At 51.4% G+C, this 20,634-nt stretch overlaps 1 protein-coding gene across 2 annotated transcripts in view; it reads right to left on the bottom strand.

Moving 5' to 3' along the window:
* The window catches only part of CNOT1 (CCR4-NOT transcription complex subunit 1), a 90,398-nt gene that overhangs the window by 23,382 nt on the left and 46,382 nt on the right, over positions 1–20,634 (bottom strand). For both annotated transcript variants that reach the window (XM_088461170.1, XM_088461169.1), the window contains exons 28-45: positions 16,412–16,489; positions 16,025–16,277; positions 15,821–15,951; positions 15,443–15,739; positions 15,155–15,295; positions 14,489–14,593; positions 14,080–14,199; positions 13,800–13,994; positions 13,571–13,713; positions 13,374–13,482; positions 13,119–13,288; positions 12,470–12,701; positions 12,145–12,393; positions 11,817–11,980; positions 11,614–11,731; positions 11,437–11,538; positions 11,033–11,206; positions 10,640–10,789 (exon numbers count right to left, since the gene is read on the bottom strand). In XM_088461170.1, coding sequence (XP_088317296.1) covers positions 10,640–10,789; positions 11,033–11,206; positions 11,437–11,538; positions 11,614–11,731; positions 11,817–11,980; positions 12,145–12,393; positions 12,470–12,701; positions 13,119–13,288; positions 13,374–13,482; positions 13,571–13,713; positions 13,800–13,994; positions 14,080–14,199; positions 14,489–14,593; positions 15,155–15,295; positions 15,443–15,739; positions 15,821–15,951; positions 16,025–16,277; positions 16,412–16,489 — 2,931 coding nt within the window. The remainder of the gene's footprint in view (positions 1–10,639; positions 10,790–11,032; positions 11,207–11,436; positions 11,539–11,613; positions 11,732–11,816; positions 11,981–12,144; positions 12,394–12,469; positions 12,702–13,118; positions 13,289–13,373; positions 13,483–13,570; positions 13,714–13,799; positions 13,995–14,079; positions 14,200–14,488; positions 14,594–15,154; positions 15,296–15,442; positions 15,740–15,820; positions 15,952–16,024; positions 16,278–16,411; positions 16,490–20,634) is intronic.

A 20,634-nucleotide genomic window follows, 5' to 3' on the forward strand; every position in this document is an offset into this window, starting at 1 on the left:
CTTGACACTAATACCGGGCGAACTGAGAAAATCGGTATCTCCCAGTTGTAGGCCTGTCCCGTCAGACTGAAGAGATATCCGTAGGTTCAGAAGCAGGATCGGCTGGCAGTCCAGGCCTGCTCGGTACTGGATATGTCGGCCCTTGTAGATGCCGACAGTCTACGAAGAAACAGACCTTTAGGCTGACCGAGAGGACAAAAAAGACTTAACAGACTTAGTCTGAGGCCTTGTAGTGTGCATAGCTGAAAGCGGTAAACTTGTCGTTAGTAATACTGCCAATGTTACTACAATCTTGTCAAGGTCAGGACCAAACAATATCAACCCTAAAGATGGTATCTGCACCTCTGCATTCTCAGAGCGCAGCCATAGGGTATTACGGAGGATACAGTCGCAGCCGGAACTCTGAAAGTTAGGAGACTGGTATCCAATATAGGCATGTCCACCTATGACAACTGCATATATTACATGAGCGACCAAATACATTTGAACCCCCGACGTGTTGGAGGGGAAAAAACGTTACAAATGCATCAACCCAATATGCAATAGTATTAACCAACCATGCTATAGCCATGGTAGGATGGGTAACAACTCCCGAAAGCAAGTATACTGATTTCAGGCAGAGTTACCACCTACGGATCCGAAGAATCCGACCACGCAGGAATGGGAGGCGTAGTAACGTCTGTAATCAGACGAGTAACACGCCCATCCCCCCCAGGAGGGGCTCGTGATGCCCTCAGGGAATTTGGGACAGGAGGCCAAACACTGTTGTAACACCTCCTATCTGGCAACAGCCAGAGTCCCGCTATGCGATCCACCCGCTAGTCAGCAACAGGTAACCCGAAGGCATGTAAGACTGAGGGTGTATGATACAGGTGCAGGTCAACATTCACTCTAACTAGAATGGACCTGCTACCAGCCCTAAAGCAGGGATAATAATACCTGAAATAGGCTTCCCCCCGTGTAAGAGGGAAAGAGCCCCGAACAGTACCCAGTTCACGGCAGAGCCAACTGGGAAGTAACCACAGGGCGTCAACCACGCCAATTAGCGTTTCGTAGAAAACGACATCCACCCAGGGTGGCTGTTGTGGTAATCCCTGCAAGGGGAATGACAGACTATTGTGGCACCAGGGGGAATTCATATACTGCAAAAAACCCCTGCAGGGAGCGGTAGTCTGTGTCACAGGGGAAGAGTGCAAGAAGCTGCGAGATACCCTGAGATGAAAAGGGCAGTATGGTGAAGTAACCCCAAGTGAGGTACAACAATGGGGCCCGCCCGGCGATCCGCAATTGAGAGGATCCCGAGAAAACAAACCGCCCAAGGGGGTCGTGAAAGAGGCCGGCACCAGATGACGCCACATACAGAACCCTTTATGAGTCAAATCCTCCGCACTAACACCTGCAGCACATGACTTGCAGGATAGTAAAAATGGGTGCAGTATAACGCTCTATCTCCTGGTCAGACATATCTGACCCATCTTGGCGGAAATATTAAGCAGCACTATACTGGTCCTGACTGATGCCAAAAATAGCTGCAGGGACCCATTTTCAGCGTATGCAACACACAGTTCCATCTAAAATATGGCAACGTGCAGCACGCAACAGTATGTGACAAACCACACAAATAACAAGAGATATGGTAAGAACTTACCTTTGTTATCTCTGTTTCTACGAAGTCCATAGGGTCCACAGGGTTGACCTTGGGGTATAGGTTGGGAACCAAATCCGGGCACCACGCAGTTAAAGCTTTTAGCTCCCAGGATGCACTTGGGTCCACTCTCCCTATAACCCCGCCCCCCAGCCAGAGGCACCTCAGATTGTAAGTAGCCAAAGGCCGGAGGAGGAGAGAAAAAGAGAGAGAAAACTGGAACACTCTAGAACCATACTCACAGAAAAGGAGACGGGAAGCCGGTGACCAGTAACACAGCCCATATGAAGCCAGGTGCGTCAGGGCGGGCGCCCTGTGGACCCTATGGACTTCGTAGAAACAGAGATAACAAAGGTAAGTTCTTACCATATCTCTTGTTTTCTACTTCAGGGTCCATAGGGGGTCCACAGGGTTGACCTTGGGGATGTCCCAAAGCAGTTCAACCAAGGGTGGGGACGCTCCTGTGCTGAGAGGAGAATCCGTCGCCAAAAAGGAAGCATCCTGAGAGGCAAAGGAAACCAATGCCTAGAACCTTAAAAAGGTATGGACAGAAGACCACGTGGACACCTAGTAAGGCAAAACAGCCGAGGCGCCACGACGAGCCGCCCACGAGGGTTACACGGCCCGAGAAAAAAACAAGCCTCAACGACAGAAATGCCCACCCATGGGTAGGCCCCTGAGGAAGACATACGAGGCCATCCAGTCAACATTTCATTATAGGCCGGCCATCGTTTCCTGTTAAAACCAGAGACCGCAGACCACCAATAAGGAGTCCGCTTACCATAAGGAACTTGAACGGATCACATAAAGCCAAAGAGGCCGGACCACAGTCCATGAGGCCACAACAGCCGAGAGGACTGGGAACTGAATGGCCATACCATAAGTTCCAGAATAATATGGAACCTAAAAACCACTTTAAGAAGAAACACAGGGCGAGAGCAACTCACACCCTGACATGATGCCCTCCAGAAGAGGGAGCCACATGAGAACGCTCCCCATTCAGACACTCTCCTGGTTGATTTAAACACCCTGAGAGAGAGAGAGAGAGCTTAAACAATAGACCATGTAATGGCTATCACAACCAGCGGTTCCATTGACTGTCCCCGGAGGGAACAAAGAACCACTACTAACTCCCCAGGAGTCCCTAGGGAGGACAAGTGGAGACATAATCCAGAAAACACTGGATATCAGAGCGGAGCAATTCCATATCTTAACCATACCGACAGTGTAGAGATCCGCACTGTCAGGAAGGCCAGGCCAAGGGTGAAACCCAAGCCAGCTGGAAGGAATGCCAGAATATCTGGAAATCCTGGACACCGGAGGATCGTATCGACAGGTACGATACCATAAGAATTATGTATGCCACAGTCCGTGGCAGATCCCAGCAAAGTCTGGCCTATCTGCTCTAAACATCTCAATGAAGACAGAGCCAGGGAAGCCCGAGGACCACAGTAGGGGCGCAGTTAAAGACAAGCGATCCAGATCCAGGGAAAAACAAGGACCCTGAGACAACAGGTCCAGATAGTGAAGCAGTAGGAACGGAGCATCGAGGAGGAGACTCCGAAAATCTTAGTACCAGTGATGTCTGGGACGACCTGGAGCCCCCAGAAGGAAAGCCCCTCCGTCTCGAATTAAACTTCCGAAGACCTCGAGGAAGAAGGGAGACCGGAGGACACAGGTACACAAAGTGGAAGGACCACTTCACTGACAAAGAGTCACTGAAGGTAGCTTCAGTACTCCTAGAGCTGGACTGTAACACCGGTAATGTGTGATCGAGTCAGAAGGCCATGGGGATCAATCCCCTCAGGGAGGCCCCCTCTGCTCACCAGGAGTTGAAACCTCTCTTGGAGAAGAGACTAGTCCCCGGGATGCACGCCGTGACGGCTGAGGAAGCCCGCTTCCCAATGGAGAGCTCCGGGAATAAACACCGCAGAGTTGGCCAGGAGAAGACCCTTGGACTATGTCAGAATGGGTGACATTCCTAACATTGCCACCCAACTACCAGTGTTGCCTAGATGGAAGCCACTGTTGTGACACTGTCGGACTGAACCTATTCAGGTTAACCGTGACAAATGGGTTAGGCCAGAGTGAAAGTCCAAGACAGCTTAAAGTATCAACAAGTTAAGTGGCAGGGCAGAAGCGACAGACGTCCAACTGCCCCGAAATGAATGCGGACCAGACACTGTCTTTAGCAAAGAACACCCTGGACGAGATGGCCATAGCCACCCGGACAGAGACCAACTCGCCTCCGTAGAAAGTATCATGGTTCGAACAGCGATCCGATGGAAAAAACTCGATCCATCTGGAGGGGAGTCAATTATGGCAAGGCCTGGAATGGAACTGAGCACATTCCACCCTACCAAAAGGTAGACGCTCTGGTAGACCGCGCATCACAAAGAGTAATGACATATGTCGACTGCGTAGATATCCGCACACTCGAAGTTGAAGAGTGGAGATCTTGTCTTACGCCAGAAAAATTCTCAGATTCTGAGAATCCAGCAGTGCTCCCAGATGAAGAAAACCCTGTGAGGGATGCAGGGAGGACTTTTCTGTGACGAGAAGAAGCCCCGGTTATCCTGACCTGGCGGTAAAGTACCTTGGTGATCCTGCTAAAAGTAGGAGACCGTCCAGAGAAAGGAGCATTCGGATACACTGAACAGGTGAACTGTCAGAAAATCCATAAAGCTGGTAAACCCCGGTGGAGTTGAGGACAGCCCCAAAAGGCAGAGCCCGAAACTTACAAGTGTTGCTGTGGCACAGCAAACCTGAACCCATGCTGATGAGAGGGCTCTGTATGTACCCGTAGGTACGTATCCTGAATACTCGGATATACCATAAAATCCCCAGGTTCCAAACATCGGATGATGGAGCATGGACGATTCCACCTGAGTCAAGGCACCGTTGGAATCTGATTCAGGGATTTGAGACAGAGTATAGGCAAAGGAGGACCAGTCGGTCACCGCCCCAAAAAGAAAGTAGAACAACCAGTCCCTCACTGAGATAGTGAGGTTGGCCGAAATAGCTCTGCTTACCACAAAGACTGTATAGCTTTCTGGGATTGTAAGGCCCTGATCAGTTCTGAAGAAGGGCCCGTGTAACAATGCCTGTGAGGAGGCTGCATGAGCAATGAGAGGCCGTTGAGAATCAGTACCTCACTCTGGAAATTCCCCAGATGTAGACCTGTCCCGTCAGGCTGAGGGTATATCCTCAGGTGTAGAAACAGGGTCGTCCGGAAGTCCAGGACTGCTCGGTACTGGATACGGTGGCCCCCGTGGAGGCCGACAGCCTAGGAAAAAACAGGCCTTTAGGCTGACCCTGAGGACAAAAAGACTTAACAGAGTTAGTCCGAATGTAGTGGGAGTAGCTAAAGACGGTATCTCCCCATTAGTGATACTGCCAATGATGCAACGATCTTGTCAAGGTCAGGACCAAACAAGAACTTCCCCCTGGAAGGAGTGTGCACCTCTGCTTTCCCATAACGCAGCCATAGGGTACTGCGGCGGATACAGACGCCGCCGAAACCCTGAAAGTTAGAAGACCGGCATCCCATGAGGTAATCCCACATATGACCACTGCATATTTTGTGAGCGGCAAAAAGATATTTGAACCTCAGACGTGTTGGAGGGGAAAAACGTCACAAAAGCATCACCATGCGATGGCCATGGTAGGACGGGCAACAGGCCCTGAAAACTTGAGTACATTGATTTCAGGCAAAGTTACCACCTACGGATCCGTAAAATTCGTCCAGGCCGGGATGGGAGGCGTATTAATGCCCGTAACCCGATGATTAACATACAAATCCATCCCAGAAGGGGATTTCCATTACTTGTGAGGACCCTCAGGGAATGGGAAACAGGAGGCCTTTGTGACTCCTCGTATCTGGGGACAGCCAGACTCCCGCTATGAGATCCACCCGCTGGGCAGAAAACGGGAGATGTATGATACAGGTGCAGGATCGACATTCTCTATATCCAGAATGAGCCTGGCTACCAGCCCCAAAGCAGGGATAATAATACTTGAGATCGGCTCCCCCCCATGTGAGAGGGAAAGAGCCGAATATACCATCCAGTTCACGGCAGAGCCACTGGTCAGTAACCACAGGGCGTATATCACGCCAATTAGTATTTCGTATAAAACGACATCCACCAGGGTGGCCGTTGTGGTAATCCCTGCAAGGGGAATGACAGACCGATGTGGTATCGGAGGTAATTCATGTACTGTGAAAAACCCCGGCAGGGAGCGATAGTCTGTGACACAGGGGTAAATTGCAAGAAATTGCGAGATACCCCGAGTTCAAAAGGGCAGTATGGTGAAGTAACTCCAAGCGAGTGACGACAATGGGGCCCGCCCGGCGATCCTCAAAGGAGAGGATCCTGAGAAACAACGCCCTTTAAGGGGGTCGTGCAAGGGGCCCGGCACCAGATGGTGCCGCATACGTAAACCTTTCTGAGTTAAAATCCTCCGCACTAATTCCTGCAGGCTATGACTTGCAGGATAGCAATAATGGGTGCAGTATCGTGTGCAATCTCCTGGTCAGATATATCTGACTATCTTGACGGAAATATTAAGCAGCGCCATACCGGTCCTGACTGACGCTAAGATTAGCTGCAGGAACCCATTATCAGCGTACGCAACTCACAGTTCCATCTAAAATATGGCAACGTGCAGCACGCAACAGTATGTGACAAACCTCACAGATATTAACAAATATATATATGTGAGGTCTCAGAACCACCCCAGGTACACCTGTATTAGGGCAGATAAAGAAAAGGGATAGATATACACTGACAGGTGAGAGAAAAAGCAGACAGTCAGCACTAGCATAAGTCACATACAATGCAGAAAAATATATATACATACATAAGCATGACATATAATATACTGCACAATGTCGCTACATTCAACTGCCCAGATTCAGTGTCTGGGAAGGCTACAGCGCTGTGTACACTGACCCAAAATGGCCAGGTACGCAGGGGGACTGGGCTCACTGACATCCTAAGAGTTCTGCAGCACCACAGAGAGAAAATGGCCGCTGGAGACCTCAGAAGAAGCGTGGCCCGCGGAGGAAGCAGCTCAGCGACGCCAGACTGTATTATTGAAAGGCGCGCTGAGCTGAGGGGAGAAGCCGCTAGACAGGGAAGGCTTCCTCCCCTGGCTAGCAATTAACCCCCCGGGATGCCGGCTCCCGCTGCCGCTATAATCCCTGGTGGGCTGTGGACACGCGGGGTATGCCTCCATGGAGGGGGAGCCCGCCGCCACCGCTAGCGCCTCCGGTCTGTCCCCAGAGACCGGAGGCATAAGGCTGCATGTACACGCGGGTCACCGCAAGCGGTGACCACGCGACTTACCTGTCCCCGTCGATCCGGCAGCAGCCCAGGGATTCCTCCAGAGCCCGGCTAGTACAGACTCTGGGGTCCCGCTGCGATCCCCAGATCTGTACTGGCGTCGCAGCGCCGGCGGGGTGTAGGAGCGGCAGCTCAGACGTCCATTGGACAGTCTGATGCTGCCGCTCTGAAGAGTAGTAAAAAAATAAAACTCTTTTAAGCTTAGGGGCTGCTAAGCAGCCCCCCTGCAGTAACGGTGACCCGACTCCGGCCGGGCACCAACTTAAACTGAGGTGCCTCTGGCTGGGGGGCGGGGTTATAGGGAGAGTGGACCCAAGTGCATCCTGGGAGCTAAAAGCTTTAACTGCGTGGTGCCCGGATTTGGTTCCCAACCTATACCCCAAGGTCAACCCTGTGGACCCCCTATGGACCCTGAAGTAGAAATTAACAAGTATATAAATGTGAGGTCTCAGAACCACCCTAAGTACAGCTGTATTAGGGCAGATAAAGAAAAGGGATAGATATACACTGACAGGTGAGAGAATAAAGTACAGTCAGCACTAGCATAAGTCACATACAATGCAGATATATACATATATACATAAACATGTCATATAATATACTGCACTATTACACTGCATTCAACTGCCCAGATTCAGTGTCTGGGAAGGCTACAGTGCTGTGTACACTGACCTGATGGTGAGGTACGCAGGGGGACTGGACTCACTGCCATCCTGAGAGATTTCTGCTGCACCACAGAGATAAAATGGCCGCTGGAGACCTCAGAAGAAGCGTGGCCCGCGGAGGAAGCAGCTCAGCGACGCCAGACTATGGATACTGAAAGGCGCGCTGAGCTGAGGGGAGGAGCCGCTGTAACAGGGAAGGCTGCCTCCCCTGGCCGGCTATTAACCCCCGGGACGCCGGCTCCCTGCACCGATCGTTAAGTCCCTGGTGGTCTAGTGGACACACGGGGTATGGGGGGCCCGCCGCCACTGCCGGTGCCTCCGGTCTGTCCCCTGAGACCGGAGGCACAGGACTGCATTTGAAATGCGCGGATCACCGCAAGCGGTGATCCGCGACCTTACCTGCTCCCCGTGGATCCGGCAGCAGTCCTGGGCGCCCGCAGAGTCCGGCTAGTACAGACTCTGGGGTCCCGCTGAGATCCCCAGATCTGTACTGGCGTCTCAGCGCCAGCGGGGTGACGGAGCGGCAGCTTAGACGTCCTATGGACAGTCCGACGCTGCCGCTCTGAAGAGTCCAAAGTCCATGAAAAAACTTTGTCCCTAAAAAAATAAAATAAGCTTAGGGGCTGCTAATCAGCTCCCCCTGCGCTAACGGTGACCCGACTCCGGCCGGGCACCAACTTAAACTGAGGTGCCTCTGGCTTGGGGGTGGGGTTATAGGGAGAGTGGACCCAGTGCATCCTGGGAGCTAAAAGCTTTAACTGCGTGGTGCCCGGATTTGGTTCCCAACCTATACCCCAAGGTCAACCCTGTGGACCCCCTATGGACCCTGAAGTAGAAACCCCTTCACAACAGTTGGCCAAATCAAGAACACTCTCCAGGAGGTAGGTGTATATGTGTCAAAGTCAACAATCAAGAGAAGACTTCACAAGAGTGAATATAGAGGTTTCACCACAAGATGTAAACCATTGGTGAGCAACCAAAAACAGGAAGACCAGATTAGAGTTTGCCAAACAACATCTAAAAAAAGCCATTACAGTTCTGGAACAACATCCTATGGACAGATGAGACAAAGATCAACTTGTACCAGAGTGATGGGAAGAGAAGAGTATGGAGAAGGAAAGGAACTGCTCATGATCCAAAACATACCACCTCATCAGTGAAGCATGGTGGTGGTAGTGTCATGGCGTGGGCATGTATGGCTGCCAATGGAACTATTTCCCTTGTATTTATTGTTGATGTGACTGCTGACAAAAGCAGCAGAATGAATTCTGAAGTGTTTCGGGCAATATTATATGCTCATATTCAGTCAAATGCTTCAGAACTCATTGGACGGCGCTTCACAGTGCAGATGGACAATGACCCGAAGCATACTGCAAAAGCAACCAGAGAGTTTTTTAAGGCTAAAAAGTGGAATGTTATGCAATGGCCAAGTCAATCCCCTGACCTGAATCAGATTGAGCATGCATTTCACTTGATGAAGACAAAACTGAAGGGAAAATGCCCCAAGAACAAGCAGGAACTGAAGACATTTGCAGTAGAGGCCTGGCAGAGCATCACCAGGGATGAAACCCAGCGTCTGGTGATGTCTATGCGTTCCAGACTTCAGGCTGTAATTGCCTGCAAAGGATTTGCAACAAAGTATTAAAAAGTGAAAGTTAGATTTAGGATTGTTTAGTTTGTCCCATTACTTTTGGCCCCTTAAAAAGTGGGAGGCACATATAGAAACCGTTGTAATTCCTACACCGTTCACCTGATTTGGATGTAATTACCCTCAAATTAAATCTGAAAGTCTGCAGGTAAATCACATCTTGTTTGTTTCATTTCAAAGCCATTGTGGTGGTGAATAGAGGACAAAATATGAAAATTCTGTCAATGTCCCAATATTTATGTGTCTGTCTGCACACATATATATTATATTATATATATATATATATATATATATATATATATATATATATATATATATATATATATATACACACACACACACACATATATTATATATACATACACACGGCGCCCACTGACCACTCCGCCCGTATTCATCTCTATTTCACACCTGCCAGTCATTGACAATGCATTCATCCATCTAACCATTTACATTGTTGCATCTGCCGATCTCACCCCCCCCCCCTCCATCTCTATACCACATGTACCAGCCAAACCATACATTCCTCTATTCACCCTTTTACCACAAGCTGTGGCGACTAATCGGCGCACTCTCCTCATTCATCCCCGTACCACCAGTGACGTGCGGTGAGGACAATGGCTGGGGAGGAACACATGGAGATGGGTATGAGAGCTGAGAGCCAGTCTCACCCCCTACTCACTATAACTCTCCCCTCCCTACACTAAGCTTCAGCACCCACTGATTCTCCTACCTGCATGCCTCTACTAGCTCCATCTGTGCAGCTTAGTGCCTGTGGTGTGGCCCCGCCCCCCCAGCTCTGCGAGCAGTGTCTGACTATACAGAAGTGAGGCTGAGCTGTTCCTGCCTCATCTCTCGTCTCCCTGCAGTCCCAGGGAGCTCCACAAAGCTGGTGAGTGTTGTAATAATTTTTATAGTTAACAAAAGAGGTTTACAGTAATACAAAGAAGATATTTGACCTCTAATCATTTTTATTTCAACTCTCAGGAGTATGACAGGGGAGGCTCTGCCTCCACATCCCTGCATACCACACGTGGGGGCTACTGATCGCCACATCCCTGCATACCACACGTGGGGGCTACTGATCGCCACATCCCTGCATACCACACGTGGGGGCTACTGATCGCCACATCCCTGCATACCACACGTGGGGGCTACTGATCGCCACATCCCTGCATACCACACGTGGTGATTACTGATCGCCACACTCCATTCACCTCTATACCTCACATGGCAGCCACTAATCACATTTCCCCCATTCACCCCTATACCACGTGGCTGCAAATGACCTTACACTTCCCCATTCACCCCCATACCACATGTGGCAGTCACTAACCTGCAGATTGCTGCGGAGCTCGGACAGAAAGGTAACTGGAGAACGAGTCTTCAGATAGGAATCCAAGTCCTTCTTAAACTGCGGGGGCATCACTCCGGTGAAGTTTGTGAGGATCCTGGGAGCAATGTTAATCTCACTCAACATGTCAACCTGCAGGAAGACAGAGGCACAGTCAATGTCCTGCGCCGTCCACTTACCGGTCAGTGTGCGATGTCGCTCACTCCCAGCGTACAGGAGGCTGCTCACAGGCCCAGCAGCTGCACACATTGGGGAGCAGAGGCCTCTCTCTAGCATCACAGCGTAACCACCGTTATAAGTCACAACACTGGTTTAAATATGATGCATACTGGGCTACAAGCTCCCAATAATCCCAGACTGCAGAGTGTACGGTACCTTGAGGTTAGGAGTGAAGGGGTCCGGAAGCCTCATATTGCGCGGGAAGGCACTCAGGATCAGATTCCTCAGCTGGATGCAGTTAGGTGGGATCACGTCACAGAAGCCGTAGTGATAGTCACACAGGAACTCTGGAAAGTCATGTAGCAATACCAGCAGCACACGCAGAGTGCCCTGTAACATTATCACATGTATTAATAGACCACAAGGGTCCCGATACCATCCCACCCATCCAATCCCTGCCCCGTGCACACAAGACTGGTTCATGTCCAACATTCCTACAATAAGGTGCAGCTAGGACATGTCCGAGTCTTGGCAGAAGGCCCGACGTTCCCCCCCTCATTACACTTCCACAGTCAGAGGCCTAGAGAGCGGCTCCCCTATGTCTCCTATATACCACTCACCTTATATAGAATTTGCATGGGTTTGGTGAGTTCTACGTTCCTGAGGAATGGCGCCAGGTACTTGAAGAGGTCAATCAGAAGCTGGGCATACATCGGCCACCCCTGCAGACACACAACAGGTTAGGCTTGGTCGGGAGAGACTCCTGGAATATCGGCATTGCTACAATGGTCACCAACCTTCTGCTGTGGGGTGTGAGCCAACATTCGTGCGATGAAGATCCGATGGGAAATGAGTTCCAGCCAGGCATAGACAAACCCTGCGGCTTTGGTGGGACGAAGTATGTGGAAGGTGTTACTGGAAGAGAGATCAGGAGGTGGTCACGCCAGGCTACAGAGAACGGGAGACACAAGTTAACCCCTCGGTTAGCGGCAGAACTCACCAGAATGCTGTCAGCGTCTGGAAGTTGATGGTCTCCAGCACGTGCTCCGGGGCGTTCAGCTCCAGCAGCAACATGATGAAGATTCGGTGGTATGGAAGCTGCTGGAACTCGCTCTGCCTCACTTCATGATCCTGCAGCAGAACCCCTACAACAATGCCTAGGACCTGTCAGACAACATAGGGAAAGATCAACAGAGCACTCCACCCCCCCCCCCCCCCAGCAGAGAGCGCTCTACCCCAGAACGCCTCCCCCAAAGTGCCAGAGCGCTCCCCCCCAGTGCCATCCAGCACCCACCCCCTCTCTCCTAGCAGAGAGCACGGCTGCTCACCTTATTGAGGAGGTTTATCTTGGTCACTGTGTTAGTGGCTTCTCCAGAGTGTTTGACCAACAGCGCAATGAGCCTCACGAATGCATCCAGGTTATGATAGCACTTTGCCCGTATCATGGTGGGGTTGGCAGCTGGGTTGTGCTGCTGCTCTGCCTGTGCCCGATAGCTAATCTCTACACACATCTCTGTGCACAGGCGGAAGAAGCGAGTGATGAGGTCGTCAGTCTTCAGGATCCCTTGCTGGTGCATCTGCGGGGGGAGGAGCGCGCTCAGGTACAAGGTTCCGTCACTTGCAGCGGTCACAGTAACTTTAGCACAAACTCACCTGCCCCACAAACGCCGAGAAGGCCTTGGTGCTGTCCCGTCCAGCGGCCGCAGAGTGGTACAAGTTCACCCACTCTCTCAGCAAGTACTCCGCTTTCTCCCGCAAGCCGGGGGGGTCATCGTACTCCGAAGCTTGGGAAATCCCAGAATGCATCATGAAATTTGGTCCCCCCTGTGCCCGCTCAATCATAGCCTCGAAATTAGAGCGCAAAACATCCATAAGCTGGGGAAGCCTGGGACAAGGACAGAGGAAGAGGAGGAGAGTTATTCCCTGATTGGTCGGTTCCAGCAGGAAGCATCCTCTGGGACCACAGCTCGCTGCTGTCAGGGCATGCTTGGATGTATAGTTCCACAGGGGGCCCACCCCTGCTCTACCATAACTTAACGATGGACCATGACTGTAGACTAATCCCAAAACATGTATCACCTATCAACTGTGCAATTCCAGTAACACCCTGCCCTTACCCACCTCTGCCAATGTAACGCATTACTGTGACTACCACTCCCCCTCACATCATACACCGCTCACCGGAAGAGCGAGAGCATGTTCTGTAGGACATCGGAATAATATAACAGTATCAGCACTACGCAGCACACACCTTACTACAAAGCATTCTGCAAGAGGTGTAGAGTGGGAGCCCAGGACTCACCCTTCTGGGGCATTGCCCCTGGAGTGTGCATTGATGCGCATCAGAGTTTCTATGGTGTGGAAAAACTCTGCTTCGGTCACGTGACTCACGCTACGTTCATCCACCAGCAAGATCTTCACCAGCTGCATGGCAAAGGCAACCGCCATGTAATTCAGCCCGTTCTCCATGGACTGTACCAAGAGAACATTGCCGTTAATAGCGAAGCCTAAAGAAACGGATAAACCCCAAAACAGTGACTTTGCGGCGCAGACTTACCTGTGCCAGGTGGACATCATACTGCTGCATATTCACCAAATGGTTCCGGATCAGGAGCTCCACAGCCTCTACATTGTATTTGTACTCATCCCGGCATTCTATCAGACACCTGCGGGGCGCAGAGCGGGGAGCGGTCATTTACAGCAGATACTTTCCCCTAACAAGACTCAGATCTGAACGCGGTCTCCTCTACGCACCTGGTGATCTGCTTGTTGCACCATGGAGAGCCGTAGGCCCGTCCGTCCTGCAGAGCTTTCAAGACAAGGAGATGACATTCCCGGTATCTGAGTAAGAGGTCGGCATCGGCTCCGCTCGTGGCATCCAGGAGGCCTTCTACAGCCTGATTATAGGAGATAAGACAGGGTAAGGTGCCCATATACACACGTGCCCACACAGAACCAGCAATGTCACAGGGCAGGATCTCACCTTCTGCAGCAGCCCCAAAGCAGCAATGGCGTCCCTAGAGTTACGAGCAAGGGCCACTGCCTCCAGCAAACTGCGCAGAGCCTGCGACTGAGGGTTCATTGCCAGCGTGGGAGGGATCGCGTGCAGATGCTGCTCCAGCTCCGTTATACACTTGTCATAGATCTGAGCAACGTCGTCCGTGGCCCAGGCATGTTGCTAACACAGAGACAGAGCAAATTAGTTATTTGTAAAATGCGGAACCTCCTCTGAGGCTGTAATGCTGGAACTTCGCTGCCAGTACCTTCATGGGCTGCGCCAGGAATCCCGTGGGCTGCGTCAGGTCATTGGTGGGAAGGAAGCCGGGAACATTGCGTGCAAATTCCTCATAAACAGCCAGCTGCTTGGGGTCCACACCGCCGACCTGGAAGATGGCGAGGAAGAGGGAGAGAATGGTCCATTAGGATCACCCAAACCATCTTACAAGTCATTTGTGCTGATAGGAGAAACTGACTCTGGCGCCACCTCATGGCCGTTATGGGGAATGCAGACGTCCACTTTAGCTCTGCTGCTAAATGTTTCCATGAGGCTCTATTTATAAACCCATCTGCTCGGGGGGGAAGGTAACAACATTACACAGAGCCAGAACCAACTGAATTCCCAAATTGAATCTGCACCCAGATGTGCGCTCGCTCTGACGTCAGATAGATTACCTTCAGTCGGATCTGCTCCGGCATGCGTTCTGCCTGGTACGTCAACACCACGGGGTCACAGTAGCGGCGGCCTTCCTGCCTGGCGTGCTTCCGTAGCTCGAACTCCTGTGCACAGTAACAGATATTATCACACTGTGTGATATGTATGCAGATACTTAGCCCGCACCCCATAGAGCCTCGTGTCTCCCAATGCTGCAGGAAAAGCCACAACTGGACACTACTGGGACGTAGGCCCTTACGTGCTGGGCTACGCGGCTTCTGGATCACCACCATTGCATATTTCTCTTACCATCACGAAGCCTAAATTTTACCTGTTGGTTAATTAGACACCTCTCCAAGCCAAGTGCTCTGCGTAGGGAACAAGGCATCTGGGTACATGCAGTACTCTGCACACTACTTCCACATTACGCTGGCATCACACCAAAGCCTGCTTCACCTCACATACCCCGTGTGCATCAGAAAGCTGCAGCGCTTCCCAGATGCACTTTACTACAGACTAGGGGACGTATACGGTTAAAAACAGGATACGAGTTACACCTCAGCGTCTATTCCACATTCACCGTGAAGGAATAAAACCGATACAAAATAAACCCCACCACATCTATAGCCCCGGCAGCCAGCGCCTAGACGGCAGGCAGAACACATAAGGAACAGAGGAGAACGTACAGTCGCCAGTCTCTTGTCCATTTCTGGGCCGGCTTTCTCCACCGCTGTCTTCTGTATGAAGCAGCAGGCCAGCTCGCAGTTATCCTGAGCCAGCTGAGCGGCGGCCTGTTCCATCATCTCTCGCTGCTGGGGGGAGGCTGCCTGGGGAGGACACAAAACATCTCACATCATTAATAATAGAGGACGCATTTGCTGGGATCTTCTGTGGGCGGCTCTCGAAGCTCGTGCCCCATGCCCAGGCCGGGCTCCTATCCGCCTCACACATGCACACAGGAGGGTTAGCTGTACCCGCATAGCCGTGGCAAAGCTGTTCTTCAGGTTGGTCGCAATGCTCATCAGCAGAGGTTCGCGGCAGGTGATCATGGCCATGCCCGCGGTCAGGTTGCGCATCATGTGGTGAGCGGCCACGCGCATCCGCGACTCCTCCGAGTCTAGTGCAAAGTCCTTCCGCACGATCTGCTCACAAGTGGTCATGGCAATTTTGATGGAACGATCGACCACAGGGTGAACCAGCTCCTGCACCGCTCGCTCGATAGCTTGGCGAACACACTGCTTGAGCTGCGGGTGAGCCTGGAACAGTGGGATCTAGGGGGGCAGAGGGCACAACATGAGTCTGGTGCTCATCAGACCACAGGATACAGAGCTTTCTGCTGAGGGGTCACTTACCGTGGGGTTGAGCGTGATGTGCGGGGCGAGCCCGGCGAGGGAATAGATATGGATATCATGGTAGCTGTATTGGGGCTGTGGTGGCACAGTTACTGTGCAGGTGGTGCTGGGTGGTGGAGCCGTGGCTGTGGCTGGAAACAAGAGATAACATGAGACACCGCTCAAGTTGAGAAGACAGCGAACAGCGGAGATGGCAGCTCCTACCTGTAAACACTGCGTCAGACTCCTGCTTCTCAACGGAAGCCCAGAGTTTACCAGCCGTGCGGATGGCATATTCGTTGGCATTGGTGATGGGGGGCAGCTCCTCCGGCAGTTTAACATCTTTTTTGGGGGCAGAAAGCTGCTCATCCAGAGACTTCAGACGGTCCTTATCCTTCAAGAGGCTGCCGGGCTTCAGATCATTGATGTCAATGGCCAGATTTTTACACAGAACCTCAATCTCGAACTTCAGATTCAGCTGAAAGGGGAACAGAAACCTTACTCACTGGTGGCTTCAGACAAGGACGGGGGAGCTGGAGAGTAGGGTCACAGGAAACATCTAGAGCCCAAAGAGATGGGACTATGTCCCCCAGAAGAATTAGTCTTACTCACTTTCAAGTCATGTTCCTGATGAAGCTCTGCCAGTACATTCATAATACCCATGGTCCACGGATTCGGGGGTCTGAAAACCTGCGTACAACAAAAAAGTCAATTAAAGGGGATTTTACCCTTTGGCCCTGAGGTTCCATGTGTAGGCCCATAGTCAGTACAGATGACGGGGTCTGTTCCTATGTCCCTAATGTATCTCCTACTGCTGGAAACTCCTAGTAAAGGGAGCACACCCCGCTTCCAATAGGAAAGCCAGAATATGAAGCCTAGCAACCTAGAACTAAAGAGAAAACAAGAGATATGGTAAGAACTTACCTTTGTTATCTCTGTTTCTACGAAGTCCATAGGGTCCACAGGGTTGACCTTGGGGTATAGGTTGGGAACCAAATCCGGGCACCACGCAGTTAAAGCTTTTAGCTCCCAGCATGCACTTGGGTCCACTCTCCCTATAACCCCAGCCCCAAGCCAGAGGCACCTCAGTTTGTAAGTAGCCAAAGGCCGAGGAGAAGAGAAAACTGGAACACTCTAGAACCATACTCACAGAAAAGGAGACGGAAAACCGGTGACCAGTCACACAGCCCATATGAAGCCAGGTGCGTCAGGGCGGGCGCCCTGTGGACCCTATGGACTTCGTAGAAACAGAGATAACAAAGGTAAGTTCTTACCATATCTCTTGTTTTCTACTTCAGGGTCCATAGGGGGTCCACAGGGTTGACCTTGGGGATGTCCCAAAGCAGTTCAACCAAGGGTGGGGACGCTCCTCTGTGCTGAGAGGAGAATCCGTCGCCAAAAAGGAAGCATCCTGAGAGGCAAAGGAAACCAATGCCTAAAAACTTAAAAAGGTGTGGACAGAAGACCACGTGGCCACCTAGTAAGGCAAAACAGCCGAGGCGCCACAGCGAGCCGCCCACAAGGGTTACATGGCCCGAGAAAAAAAACAAAGCATCAACAACAGAAAGGCCTACCCCTGGGTAAGCCCCTGAGGAAGACATACGAGGCCATCCAGCCAACATTTAGTTATAGGCCGGCCATCCTTTCCTGTGAAAACTAGAAATCTCAGACCACCAATAAGGAGTCCGATTTCCGTAAGGAGCTTGAACGGATCACATAAATCCAAAGAGGCCGGACAACAGTCAATAAGGCCACACCAGCCGAGAGGACTGGGGGCTGAATGGCCGTACCATAAGTTCCAGAATAATATGGAACCTAAAAACCACATTAAGAAGAAACACCGGGCGAGAGCAACTCACACCCTGACATGATGCCCTCCAGAAGAGGGAGCCACATGAGAACGCTCCCAAGTCAGACACTCTCCTGGTTAATATAAACACCTTGAGAGAAAGAGAGAAAGCCAAAGCAATAGACCATGTAATGGCTATCACAACCAGCGGTTCCATCGACTGTCCCCGGAGGGAACGAAGAACCACTACTAACTCCCAAGGAGCCCCTAGGGAGGATAAATGGAAGCATAATCCAGAAAAACACTCCAAAGGATGAACTGGATACCAGAGTGGAGCAATTCCATATCTTAACCATACCGACAGTGTAGAGTTCCGCACTGCCAGGAAGGCCAGGCCGAGGGTGAAACCCAAGCCAGCCGGCAGGAATGCCAGAATATCTGGAAATCCTGGACACCGGAGGATCGTATCGACAGGTACGATACCATAAGAATTATGTATGCCACAGTCTGTGGCAGATCCCAGCAAAGTCTGGCCTATCTGCTCTAAACATCTCAAATGAAGACAGAGCCCGGGAAGCCATAGGACCACAGGAGGGGCGCAGTCAAAGACAAACGATCCAGGTCCAGGGAAAAACAAGGACCCTGAGACAACAGGTCCAGATAGTGAAGCAGTAGGAACGGAGCATCGATGAGAAGACTCCGAAAATCTTAGTACCAGTGATGTCTGGGATGAACTGGAGCCCCCAGAAGGAAAGCCCCTCCGTCTCGAATTAAACTTCCAAAGACCTCGAGGAAGAAGGGAGACCGGAGGACACAGGTACTGAAAGTGGAAGGACCACTTCACTGACAAAGAGTCACTGAAGGTAGCTTCAGTACTCCTAGAGCTGGACTGTAACACCGGTAGTGTGTGATAGAGTCAGAAGGCCATGAGGACCAATCACCTTAGGGAGGCCCCCTCTGCTCAACAGGAGTTGAAACCTCTCTTGGAGAAGAGACTAGTCCCCAGGATGCACGTCGTGACGGCTGAGGAAGCCCGCTTCCCAATGGAGAGCTCCCGGAATGAACACTGCAGAGTTGGCCAGGAGAAGACCCTTGGACTATGTGAGAATGTATGACATTCCTGTCATTGCCACCGAACTACCAGTGTTGCCTAGATGGAAGCCACTGTTGTGACACTGTTGGACTGAACCTATTTAGGTTCACCGTGACATATGGGTTAGGCCAGAGTGAAGGCCCAAGACAGCCGAAAGTTCCAACAAGTGGCAGGGCGGAAGCGACAGACGTCCAGCTACCCCGAAATGAATGCGGACCAGACACTGTCTGCAGCAAAGCATACCCTGGACGAGATGGCCATAGCCACCCGGACAGAGACCGACTCGCCTTCGGAGAGAGCATCATCGTCCGAACAGCGATCCGATGGAAAAAACTCGATCCATCTAGAGAAGAGTCAATTATGGCAAGGCCTGGAATGGAACTGATCACATTTCCCCCTCCCAAAAGGTAGACACTCTGGGAGACCGCGCATCACCAAGAGTAATGAAAATCCGTAAAGCTGGTAAACCCCGGTGGAGTTAAGGACAGTCCCAAAAGGCAGAGCCTGAAACTTGCAAGTGTTGCTGTGGCACATGCTGATGAGAGGGCTCTGTATGTACCCGTAGGTACGTATCCTGAATACTCAGATATACCATAAAGTCCCCAGGCTCCAAACGTCGGATGATGGAGCATGGAGGATTCCACCTGAGTCCAGGCACCGTTGGGATCTGATTCAGGGATTTGAGACAGAGTAGGCAAATGAAGGACCAGTCAGTCACTGCCCCAGAAAGAAAAAAGAACAACCAGTCCCTCGCTGAGATAGTGAGGCTGGCCGAAATAGCTCTGCTTACCGCAAAGGCAGTATAGCTTTCTGGGTTTGTAAGGCCCTGATCGGAAGAAGGGGCCGTGTAACAACGCCTGTGAGGAGGCCGCCTGAGCAATGAGAGGCCGTTGAGAATCAGTATCTCACTCTGGAATACCCCAGATGTAGACCTGCCCCGTCAGGCTGAAGGTTTATCCTCCGGCGTAGAAGCAGGGCCGTCCAGAAGTCCAGGACAGCTCGGTACTAGATATGGTGGCCCCCGTAGAGGCCAACAGCCTAGGAAAAAACAGGCCTTTAGGCTGACCCTGAGGACAAAAAGACTAAACAGAGTTAGTCCGAATGTAGTGGGAGTAGCCAAAGACGGCATCTCTCCATTAGTGATACTGCCAATGATGCAACAATCTTGTCAAGGCCGGACCAAACAAGATCTTCCCCATGGTAGGAGACTGCACCTCTGCTTTCCCATAACGCAGCCATAGGGTATTGCGGCGGATACAGACGCAGCTGAAACCCTGAAAGTTAGAAGACCGGCATCCAATGTAGGTAATCCCACACGACCACTACATATTTTATGTGAGCGGCAAAAGACATTTGAATCCCAGACGTGTTGGAGGGGAAAAACTTTACAAATGCATCAGCCCAGCATGCAATAGTATTAACCAACCATGCGATGGCCATGGTAGGACGGGCAACAGGCCCTGAAAACAAGTACATTGATTTCAGGCAAAGTTACCACCTACGGATCCGTAAAATCCGTCCAGGCCGGGATGGGAGGCATATTTAATGCCTGTAACCCGACGATTAACATACAAATCCACCTCAGAAGGAGATTCCATTACTTGTGAGGACCCTCAGGGAATGGGAAACAGGAGGCCTTTGTGACCCCTCGTATCTGGCGACAGCCAGACTCCCGCCATGAGATCCACCCGCTGGGCAGAAACGGGAAATGTATGATACAGGTGCAGGATCGACATTCTCTATATCCAGAATGAACCTGGCCACCAGCCCCAAAGCAGGGATAATACTTGAAATCGGCTTCCCCCATGTGAGAGGGAAAGAGCCGAATATACCCTCCAGTTCACGGCAGAGCCACTGGGAAGTAACCACAGGGCGTATATAACGCCATTTAGTATTTTGTAGAAAACGACATCCACCAGGGTAGCAGTTGTGGTAATCCCTGCAAGGGGAATG

Source organism: Taudactylus pleione, unplaced genomic scaffold, assembly GCF_031769625.1.
Source record: "Taudactylus pleione unplaced genomic scaffold, aTauple2 ptg001022l, whole genome shotgun sequence".
NCBI classification, from domain to species: domain Eukaryota; kingdom Metazoa; phylum Chordata; class Amphibia; order Anura; family Myobatrachidae; genus Taudactylus; species Taudactylus pleione.